The sequence below is a fragment of the Gymnodraco acuticeps genome, unplaced genomic scaffold (assembly GCF_902827175.1).
Source record: "Gymnodraco acuticeps unplaced genomic scaffold, fGymAcu1.1, whole genome shotgun sequence".
Classification (NCBI taxonomy): domain Eukaryota; kingdom Metazoa; phylum Chordata; class Actinopteri; order Perciformes; family Bathydraconidae; genus Gymnodraco; species Gymnodraco acuticeps.
Genome location: NW_022990803.1, coordinates 18,817 through 31,095, shown reverse-complemented (window position 1 = coordinate 31,095; position 12,279 = coordinate 18,817). Strand labels below are relative to the sequence as shown.

Sequence of the window (12,279 nt, the reverse complement as noted above, 5' to 3'; positions counted from 1 at the left end):
GCGACCCTTTTTCATTTTTTATTGTTTGTTATGTGGATTTGTAGTATTTGTGTTACTGTATGTTCAATAAAGGTGTATTTTTGCTAAATCTTGAGAGATTGCCACTGTATGTACTAGGCAGGGCCGATTTTTGGCATAGGCGGTCGCCTAGGCCCTAGGGCACCCGATCTGGGGGGTGCTGCGCTGGTAGCTCTGAGAGGGGGAAAAACATTTTTGACCTTTATCGCTCATCCTAATTTTCGGCCTTGATGTAACAACATTCATAATTAAGTAAATGTAACACCCTTTTCACCTCGGTTACACTTTTCATTTGCCCTGTACGATGGGCGCTGTAAGTGATGAAAGTGGGGGATGTTGGCTTATCTGGCACCCGCAGCTCACAGCCAAAGTGCGAGCGAGAGAGCGAGCGAGGGAGAGAGAGAGGGCGCACCAGTACCGACGCTTTTGTTATTAGAATCTGGTGCTAGCTGCGCTAACGGATATAAGAAGTAGATGTTTCTACAACCAGGGTGGAGGAGAGCTCTCCTGTCAGACTGAGAGGCTCAGTGAGGTATAGGACTCTCTGAGTGTTTAGATAGTTAATTTTAGTCTAAGTCATCTCAGAGGGTCTCAAACGTTTTGACCACAATTTATGTAAACACATATTTCCAAGGCACTCCTTTATAATTATTAGGATAAATAAAAACAGGTTTGAAATCATTCCAATGTATACTATAGGACAGTAAACCAAACATATCGTTTAAAGTTGGAGAGATACAAAAATATGCATAAATAAATGTTAAGGTAAAATAAGATATGAATGAAAAACAAAAATAAAACAAGTTACATGTATTTGTTATTGGCTATGGTAGGTTATTGGTTATGTTCACATACTTATTTGATTATTAAAATGTAAACCGATCTTTTTCATATGGGTGTTTTAGAGTTGTACCCCCTAGGTCAGGTCTCTAGTAATTGTGTGCTCAAAGTGCACCAGATTGAAGCATTTTACTTTAAAATCTTCCCGGGGGGGCACACCCCCGGATCCCCCTAGAGGATGTGATGTCCACCCCCCAATTCAAACATCTGAATACAATACTGAATACATTTGAAGCCATTTTTACGTATATTACCTATGTCAATAGGTTTCTGTTTTTGTAGTGTATTTGTCTTTTGTGGAGATCTTTAATTTATTCTTTATATATAAAATATCGCCTCAGGCAGCAAATTGGCTAGAACCGGCCCTTGTACTACTAGGCCTCAAGAGCCTTTCTTGTGCTGGCAGAAACAAATCGGCGGGGTGCACTTCGCACGTGCACAAAAAAAAAAATGCCATGCACTCCGCGCTCACATTATGCTGGGCCCACGTGCCTTAGCACCGCTGCTATGATTCCATCCTAGGGGAAACACTGTATATATAACACACACACACGAGCTGTGAGCAGCAGCCAATCAAAATGTGTCCTCAGGTATGGGAGGCGGTCTGTGCTGATCTGGTCCTACCTGCAGCTGGGGGTCCTGGGGTGCAGCTCGGCTTTCCTTCCTTCGTACTCCACCTACTGCGCCTTCAGGTTCCTGAGCGGCATGGCTGTCTCTGGAGTCATTCTGAACGGATTCTCTCTGAGTACTGTCTATCTATCTGTCTGTCTGTCTGTCTGTCTGTCTGTATGTCTGTCTGTCTGTCTGTCTGTATGTCTGTCTGTCTGTCTGTCTGTCTGTCTGTCTGTATGTCTGTCTGTCTGTCTATCTGTCTACCTGTCTGTCTGTCTGTCTGTCTGTCTATCTGTCTGTCTGTCTGTCTGTCTGTCTGTCTGTCTGTCTGTCTGTCTGTCTGTCTGTCTGTCTGTCTGTATGTCTGTCTGTCTGTCTGTCTGTCTGTCTGTCTGTCTGTCTGTCTGTCTGTCTGTCTGTCTGTCTGTCTGTCTGTCTGTCTGTCTGTCTGTCTGTCTGTCTGTCTGTCTGTCTGTCTGTCTGTCTGTCTGTATGTCTGTCTGTCTGTCTGTCTGTCTGTCTGTCTGTCTGTCTGTCTGTCTGTCTGTCTGTCTGTCTGTCTGTCTGTCTCTGGAGGCATTCTGAACTGAGTCTCTCTGAGTACCTGTCTACCTGCTACATGTCTCTAACCACCTGTCTGTCTCTAACTACCTGTCTCTCTAGCCACCTGTCTGTCTCTAACCACCTGTCTGTCTCTAACTACCTGTCTCTCTAACTACCTGTCTGTCTGCAGAGGTGGAGTGGATCCCCACCAAACAGAGGACTCTGGTTGGAACTCTCACTTCCTTCTTCTTCACGTTTGGTCAGATGATCCTGGCGGGGCTTGCCTATTGGCTGAGAGACTGGAGGAAACTTCAGCTGGTGGTGTGTCTGCCCCAGTTCCTGTTCTTCTCCTACACCTGGTCAGTACCTTTCAAAATAAAAGCCTCTGCCCCAGTTCCTGTTCTTCACCTACTCCTGGTCAGTACCTTTCAAAATAAAATCTCTGCCCCAGTTCATGTTCTTCTCCTACTCCTGGTCAGTACCTTTCAAAATAAAAGCCTCTGCCCCAGTTCCTGTTCTTCTCCTACACCTGGTCAGTACCTTTCAAAATAAAAGCCTCTGCCCCAGTTCCTGTTCTTCTCCTACACCTGGTCAGTACCTTTCAAAATAAAGCCTCTGCCCCAGTTCCTGTTCTTCTCCTACTCCTGGTCAGTACCTTTCAAAATAAAAGCCTCTGCCCCAGTTCCTGTTCTTCTCCTACACCTGGTCAGTACCTTTCAAAATAAAAGCCTCTGCCCCAGTTCCTGTTCTTCTCCTACACCTGGTCAGTACCTTTCAAAATAAAAGCCTCTGCCCCAGTTCCTGTTCTTCTCCTACTCCTGGTCAGTACCTTTCAAAATAAAAGCCTCTGCCCCAGTTCCTGTTCTTCTCCTACTCCTGGTCAGTACCTTTCAAAATAAAAGCCTCTGCCCCAGTTCCTGTTCTTCTCCTACACCTGGTCAGTACCTTTCAAAATAAAAGCCTCTGCCCCAGTTCCTGTTCTTCTCCTACTCCTGGTCAGTGCCTTTCAAAGTGGTTCTGCTCTCTGATTGGTCAGGTGGTTCTGCTCTCTGATTGCTCTGGAGGTTCTGCTCTCTGATTGGTCAGGTGATTCTGCTCTCTGATTGATCAGGAGGTTCTGCTCTCTGAATGCTCAGGTGGCTCTGCTCTCTGATTGGTCAGGTGGTTCTCGGAGTCGGCCCGCTGGTTGGTTCTGAATCGTCGTTCTGAAGACGCTCTGAAGTCTCTGCACCGAGTCGCTCGAGTCAACGGGAAGAAAGACATCGAGAACACGTTAACGCTGGAGGTAAGCTGTCAACTGTCCGTCATACATTTAGAGATGTCTGCTGTCCAATGAGAAGCTGATCTCGGCACTGTGTGACCTGTGATGTCCAATGAGAAGCTGAGCTCGGCACCGTGTGACCTGTGATGTCTAATGAGAAGCTGAGCTCGGCACTGTGTGACCTGTGATGTCCAATGAGAAGCTGAGCTCGGCACTGTGTGACCTTTGATGTCCAATGAGAAGCTGAGCTCGGCACCCTGTGACCTGTGATGTCCAATGATAAGCTGAGCTTGGCACCATGTGACCTTTGATGTCCAATGAGAAGCTGAGCTCGGCACCCTGTGACCTGTGATGTCCAATGAGAAGCTGAGCTCGGCAACATGTGACCTGTGATGTCCAATGATAAGCTGAGCTCGGCACCCTGTGACCTGTGATGTCCAATGAGAAGCTGAGCTCGGCACCGTGTGACCTGTGATGTCCAATGATAAGCTGAGCTCGGCACCGTGTGACCTGTGATGTCCAATGATAAGCTGAGCTCGGCACTGTGTGACCTGTGATGTCCAATGATAAGCTGAGCTCGGCACCGTGTGACCTGTGATGTCCAATGATAAGCTGAGCTCGGCACCCTGTGACCTGTGATGCCCAATGAGACGCTGAGCTCGGCAACATGTGACCCGCAGGTGCTGCACTCCCATATGAAGAAGGAGATGGACTCGAGCCGATCGACCTTCACAGCGTACGACCTTCTGAGGACGAGACAAATTCGACGCATCTCCATCTGCCTGATGGTGGTCTGGTGGGAGTTCAATAAACCTTTATTAACATAAACAGACCTTCATTAACACACACACACCTTTATTAACACACACACCTTCATTAACACACACACCTTTATTAACACACACACACCTTCATTAACACACACACACCTTCATTAACACACACACCTTTATTAACACACACACCTTCATTAACACACACACACCTTCATTAACACACACACCTTTATTAACACACACACACCCTTCATTAACACACACACACCTTCATTAACACACACACCTTTATTAACACACACACACACCTTCATTAACACACACACCTTTATTAACACACACACACCTTCATTAACACACACACACCTTCATTAACACACACACCTTTATTAACACACACACACCTTTCATTAACACACACACCTTTATTAACACACACACCTTCATTAACACACACACACACACACCTTCATTAACACACACACACCTTTATAACACACACAACTTCATTAACACACACACACCTTCATTAACACACACACACCTTCATTAACACACACACACCTTCATTAACACACACACACCTTCATTAACACACACACCTTTATTAACACCTTCATTAACACACACACACCTTTATTAACACACACACCTTCATTAACACACACACACCTTCATTAACACACACACACCTTCATTAACACACACACACCTTTATTAACACACACACACCTTCATTAACACACACACACCTTTATTAACACACACACATCTGTAATAAACGTTATTGTTCTGCTCTCAGCTGACAGAGTAGAGTCAATATGAAGCTTTCTCAAACTGAAAACACAGATACACATGTCAGATAGCAGCAGTGTGTTTACATAGATTATATTTCTACATGATATATTTCACATGATATATTTATATAATTATATATTTATGTACATAAAGTTATGCCCGTCTGACAGCGATGTCATCCTGCAGGTTTGCCACCAGCTTTGCGTATTATGGTCTGGCGATGGACCTGCAGAAGTTTGGGGTGAGTCACATGATTAGCACTGATGCTACATGTAAGCTAACAGCAGCTAAGCTAACACTTCCTGTTGCTCTCTGAATGTTTTCACTAACAGAGAATTACGATCAAATTACATCAGAAAGAACAAACATACCTCCTCCTGTCTCACCTGTTCCTGTCTCACCTGTTCCTGTCTCACCTGTTCCTGTCTCACATGTTCCTGTCTCACCTGTTCCTGTCTCACCTGTCCTCCTGTCTCACCTGTTCCTGTCTCACCTGTTCCTGTCTCACCTGTCCTCCTGTCTCACCTGTCCTCCTGTCTCACCTGTTCCTGTCTCACCTGTTCCTGTCTCACCTGTTCCTGTCTCACCTGTTCCTGTCTCACATGTTCCTGTCTCACCTGTTCCTGTCTCACCTGTTCCTGTCTCACCTGTCCTCCTGTCTCACCTGTTCCTGTCTCACCTGTTCCTGTCTCACCTGTCCTCCTGTCTCACCTGTTCCTGTCTCACCTGTCATCCTGTCTCACCTGTTCCTGTCTCACCTGTCCTCCTGTCTCACCTGTCCTCCTGTCTCACCTGTTCCTGTCTCACATATTCCTGTCTCACCTGTCATCCTGTCTCACCTGTTCCTGTCTCACCTGTTCCTGTCTCACCTGTCCTCGTGTCTCATCTCTCTCTGTACCACCTATCTCTATACCACCTGTTCCTGTCTCACCTGGCCTCCTGTCTCACCTGTTCCTGTCTCACCTGTCCTCCTGTCTCACCTGTTCCTGTCTCAACTGTCCTCCTGTCTCACCTGTTCCTGTCTCACATGTTCCTGTCTCATCTGTCTCTGTACCACCTGTCTCCGTCCCACCTGTCCAACCTGTCTCCATCCCACCTGTCTCACCTGTCCAGGTGAGTATCTACCAGATCCAGCTGATCTTCGGGGCCATGGATTTTCCCGCCAAGCTGGGGGCTCTGGGCATGCTCAGTTACCTGGGGAGACGTGTCTCTCAGGCCACCTGCCTGTTCGTCTCCGCCCTCTTCATCTTTGCCAACATCCTGGTCCCTGCAGGTAACACACACACACACACACACACACACACACACACTAACACACAGAGTGTACTGAGGTGTGAGATACAGGTGTACTCCCCCCACAGACATGCAGACGGTTCGCACCATACTGGCCTGTCTGGGTAAATGCTTCACCTCGGCCTCCTTCACCACCGTGTACCTATACACAGGTGAGCTGTACCCCACCGTGCTCAGGTGAGCCCCTGTACATATATAAATACACAACCCAGTCTCACGGCATTTCGTGTTCACCAACATGATTTTTAATCTATTGATTCGTGTTCCCCAACACGATTTGCCTCTTTTTTTCGTGTTGCACAGCACGATTTTAAAAGCAATGTATTTCTACTGCCTGCAGCACGTATTTTTCTCCGGTCGGGTCGAGGAAGACCGGAAGCTGTGTGGTTCATAAAAACATGTTCTTACTCAATATCAAGCCACAGTTATTGCTTTTATTTGAAATCATATAATTTCGGACTTTTGTTGCCGTCTGTGAGGAAAATAAATGGGTCAGAGCCTCAGGATACTGAAATCTGTATTTTTTAAATCTTTTTTTCCTTCTAATTTGTTATTATTTTCAAAATAACACACTGTTATTTACTCACCAATAACACACAATTATCCTTGCTTTTATTTATTGGTTTAATTCCATAATCTCGGGCTGTTTTGGCGTCCGTCACGAACTGAATTTCAAAATAAAAATAACCGGAAACAGACGTAGGCATTTCGAGCGATTACCCAAGATCCTCAGCTATGGTTTTAAGCTCGTTTATTGGATGTTTTAGCCGCAATGCATGCTGGGATTTGGTGTTTATATGATATGAAATCCGGGAAACATTTTTAAAATAATAAAATAATACTTTATTCCGAGTGCTCTTGCTTTTCTCTTTGAAAGTCTTCACATAACGGCATTGTAATACACGGTTCGGCTGCATTGTATATTACAGATCTGCCGTAGTTCTTTATTTATAGAGCCCTGATGAGAAGACCTTTGAAAAAACTGAGAAAATGCCGCCGAAACTGAATACTTGACGTGGATCATAAATATATTCAACAATTAAACAACATCTTCAATTTCTCTTCACACAATACGTCTCCTTGCAGTATCAACACTAATTCGGCTGACTTTTACATTTGATCTAATTCACAGATAGGTTATAATTAAACCATAACGGTGCACAGCTGATATAAAAGGACTGTAGTTTTTAAAGATATTACTGATTTTCTTTGAATGTAAGAATGTAAATACTGAGTCTGAAATAGTATAGCAATATGCTGTAACATTATGTGAAAGCATGCATAAAACTACACATTTTCAGATGTTGTACGAAAACAAAAGTGTCCTACACTAATAATACAAAGTTATTATGGCTGTGTGTACCTTGTGTGCACCTCCTAGTGGTTAAAGCACGTTATTATTACTGCAGGTCTCCCTTGAAAAAGAGATCTATGATCTCAATGGGACCAATCTGGTTAAATAAAGGTTTGAAATGAAAATGAATTGAATTATTGTGTTTTATTTGATTAAAAAAATATTTAGAGTACATACTTTCATAGGGGGAAAGTATAAATATAGAATATAAAAAATCAAGAAGATACTATAAAGTGATCTCTACAATAAAACAGTTTAGTGCAGAATGTACAAAGATATTAATATGAGGAGGTGCAAAACAGAAAAACGAATTAACCTTTATTTAAACATTAAATAACAGATTAAGGTCTTCTTTTAAATAAGAAAAAAACGTTGGGGGTATCTATCTACAGATAAATATTAAGCCTGACAAAGTACTTTACGTCTAATATATTGCTTTCCTGCAATGTTAACTATGCTGAAGCACTTATTTTAACTGATATTATACATATGAATTATACTCTTATGTATGTAGATAGAATAAGAAATGTGCAGAATATGACAGTTTAATGGTGGAGGTACACACATATTGATAGATGTCTTGTAATGCACTGTTGAGGAATATGTGACCCAAGTGTTTCATTCATTGCATAACTACACCGTAGTTGTGTATATGATATGTCAATACACCTTTGAAAATCTTGAAAGGGATGTGCAAAATAGCCATAATATACAGTCTTTAATGAACTATTAGTAGAGAATAACGAGTAATGAATATACTTTATTACTCGTTTCCATTCATGTCAATTGCAGATACATGTTTAGTCTTCTCAAGCACCAACTATCAAATATCTCTCCTGATTGTTGGCACTTGACAATCACCTTCCCTGAATTTTACTCAGGTGTAACTAAAGTCTGATTTAAGGGTTGTTTATATTTCACATAATTTATCAGAATCTGCAAAGTAACTCAAATAAATGCAATGGAGTAAAAATACCAGGTTAACCTCTGAATTGTAGTGTAGTAGAATTACAAAGTAACAATGAGCTGTCATGTGGGTATTAATGCTGCGCATTATGGACACAAGCGATTTTCACCCATTTATTAATTATATGTTTTACATTTGATAACACCAATGTGTTTAATACTGGCAACTTCTAATTGTGGGAAACACGAAAACGTTCAGTAGAGACGTCCCATGGAACATTTTGCAAAACACAATAGCCAGCATGTGTAGTTCTGGGAGGCGTTCAATTCCAGTTTTGGATAGTCTGGCGTGGTTTCGTTCCATTTCACACAGCTGTTTGACGCTCTGCGTAACCTTACGGGGACTGTAGTCCTAAACGATAGCTGGGGATTATGGGTAGTGTAGTGTCTTCGGCCATCCTAAACTCAGAAATGTTGACAATGGCAATGATGCGGTTATTTTTATTTTGAAATTCAGTTCGTGACGGACGCCAAAACAGCCCGAGATTATGGAATTAAACCAATAAATAAAAGCAAGGATAATTGTGTGTTATTGGTGAGTAAATAACAGTGTGTTATTTTGAAAAGAATATCAAATTAGAAGGAAAAAAATATTTAAAAATACAGATTTCCGTATCCTGAGGCTCTGAGCCATTTATTTTCCTCACAGACGGCAGAAAAAGTCCGAAATTATACGATTTCAAATAAAAGCAATAACTGTGGCTTGATATTGAGTAAGAACATGTTTTTATGAACCACACAGCTTCCGGTCTTCCTCGACCCGACCGGAGAAAAAGACGTGCTGCAGGCAGTAGAAATACATTGCTTTTAAAATCGTGCTGTGCAACACGAAAAAAAGGGGCAAATCGTGTTGGGGAACAGGAATCAATAGATTTAAAATCGTGTTGGTGAACACGAAATGCCGTGAGACTGGGTTGAAATACATACAGTATACATACATTACACAGCCGGGCATCATCTCTGTTTTTGTGTGTGTGTGTGTGTGTGTGTGTGTGTGTGTGTGTGTGTGTGTGTGTGTGTGTGTGTGTGTGTGTGTGTGTGTGTGTGTGTGTGTGTGTGCAGGCAGACAGGATTGGGCTTTGTTTCCACCATGGCGAGGGTCGGCAGCATGGCGGCGCCCGCGGTCCTGATCCTTGATGAGGTCTTTCGTCGAACATGTTATCATATTTGTTGTTGTTGTTGTTTTTTGTCCCATATTTATAAGTAGGTCCAGGAATCAGATACATCTCCCCCTTCCTACGTAATTCATGCTAACCCTTCTGATGGGTTACATTTCCCAGGTACTCCCTGCTCTGCCCAGTGTTGTTTACGGGGGGGCGGCAGTGTTAGCCAGCGTCTTCGCCTGCTTCCTGCCGGAGACGCTCAACAAGCCGCTGCCCGACACCATCGAGGATGTGGAGGAGAACGGGTAAGCTAACGGCTAGCGGCTTAATTATTCGCTCTGTAATATAGCTGAATCAGCTGTGCTAGCGTTAGCAGTGCCAGCATTGTAAGTATAACCTTTGTTAGCTTTATTAGCTGGGACAGGGTCATCGGTGTTAGCTTTGTTAACAGAGTTAGCCTCATTAGCTCTGAAAGCGTATATATATCCATGTTAGCTGTGTAAGCATCCTTGCTAATATAAATGTTTTTGTTCAGGTCGGAAACAAACCTCGCCCCTCTTTAACCAGAAGCAGGCGTGGCTTTAAAAGAACTGGAGGAGGCAGAGGGGAGTGACCTCAACGCTCTCTGACCAATCACATGGACCCTGACCCCCCCAATTATCTGACCAATCACATGGACCCTGACCCCCCCCCAATGCTCTGACCAATCACACGGATCCTGACCCCCCCCACGCTCTGACCAATCACACAGACCCTGACCCCCCCCACGCTCTGACCAATCACACAGACCCTGACCCCCCCAATTATCTGACCAATCACATGGACCCTGACCCCCCCCCCAATGCTCTGACCAATCACACGGATCCTGACCCCCCCCACGCTCTGACCAATCACACAGACCCTGACCCCCCCCCACGCTCTGACCAATCACACAGACCCTGACCCCCCCAATACTCTGACCAATCACACAGACCCTGAACCCCCCAACGCTCTGACCAATCACATGGACCTTGAACCCCCCCAGCGCTCTGACCAATCACACGGATCCTGACCCCCCCCCCCCCAACGCTCTGACCAATCACACAGACCCTGAATCCCCCAACGCTCTGACCAATCACACGGACCCTGACCCGACCCCCAACGCTCTGACCAATCACACGGACCCTGACCCCCCCAGCGCTCTGACCAATCACACAGATCCTGACCCCCCCCCAACGCTCTGACTAATAACACGGATCCTAACCCCCCCCAACGCTCTGACCAATCACACGGATCCTGACCCCCCCCCCCAACGCTCTAACCAATCACACGGACCCTGAACCCCACAACGGTCTGACTAATCACATGGATCCTGACCCCCCCCCCCCCCCCCCCCCCAACGCTCTAACCAATCACACGGACCTTGAACCCCCCAACGCTCTAACCAATCACACGGACCCTGACCCCCCCAACGCTCTGACCAATCAGGAGGGTTACCGCTGATGTGTTTTAACCACACACACTTCTACACACACACATACACCTACACACGAACTGCCCGATTATTCCCCCTTTAATTAGTTTTATAAAGGAGATCTCCGGTCACCAAGGTGAATGATGTGTGTGTGTGTGTGTGTGTGTGTGTGTGTGTGTGTGTGTGTGTGTGTGTGTGTGTGTGTGTGTGTGTGTGTGTTTATTTCCCTTTTATAAAACAGTAAGGTAACTTTGTTGAAGCCGGGATAACGGACTTCATATAATTTCAACAATAAAGAAAGCAAAAAAAGCAAACGTTGACTTACCTACAAGTGCTTTTTAAGATTAGACGTGGAGTCCTTTGATGCAGACAGTGTATTGATGGTTGGAAGACACAAGGTACATTGGACCGTGATATTCTTCCCATGGTCTTGTTTAAATTCTAAGTGGTGTCGATATCGCCACGATTTAAGCGCAGACTTTTGTTCCTCCATGTTTCGTTGTTATCGTTTCACTGAGCGGACCCGCACATTTTTTTCAAACACTCCCTTTTTTGGTCCATCTGCGGCAGTAATAGGTTTTGTGCGCTGTGATGATTTGGCTGTAGGCTACCTTTAGTAATGAATGTTAAATGTTGTGAGGAAATCTTTCCAGCAATAATTCCAATAAGTAATCCAAAATGTATTCACTTCACGTTTACGAAAGTAACAGTAATCAGATTACTCGTTTTTCAAATGTAACGCGAGTTGAACACAGTTACTTGATTTTTGTATTCTGATTACGTAACGCTGTTACATGTATTCCGTTACAACCCAACCCTGCCCCCAACCCCCTCCTTCTTCAGATCTGTGGACATTTTGTATTGTGAACGTTTGATGACAGATGCTTTTGTAGTAAAATGAACACAGAAATTAAAGGGATTTTCACAGGAAGTGTGTACTCTGGTGTTTTATTGCAGTTCTACCAACATAGAGGAACAAGTACTTCCTGGTTCCTCTTCAGGTGTAAATATGAGATGTGTTTTGAGGACAAAGACCGACAGTACTCCACGTAGACCCTCACCAAGACAAGGGCAAAAGGGGGCATTGCTCCATCAGATGTATTCTTTGCCCCCTCACTTTGAGCATCATTCATCCATCAAAAAGTAAAATGAATGTCACAATTATTAAATAACTTTAAATAATGATTTCCCCCAACACACGTTACTATGTTTAGATCAGATAAGTGGGGCTGTCAAGCAACGTGTAAGAAACAACCTGGTCT

General features: G+C 44.2%; 1 protein-coding gene across 1 annotated transcript; it reads left to right on the top strand.

Moving 5' to 3' along the window:
- Positions 1-1,448: 1,448 nt before the first annotated feature.
- On the top strand, positions 1,449-10,355 carry LOC117557111 (solute carrier family 22 member 6-A-like; the record flags this gene model as incomplete). The annotated part of the gene is made up of 10 exons (XM_034232795.1): positions 1,449-1,603; positions 2,204-2,372; positions 3,175-3,298; positions 3,955-4,070; positions 5,035-5,089; positions 5,962-6,121; positions 6,210-6,318; positions 9,524-9,602; positions 9,742-9,869; positions 10,100-10,355. Coding segments are annotated over 10 exons (1,123 nt in total), but the record flags the coding sequence as incomplete, so codon positions are not given.
- Between the last annotated feature and the right edge of the window lie 1,924 nt (positions 10,356-12,279).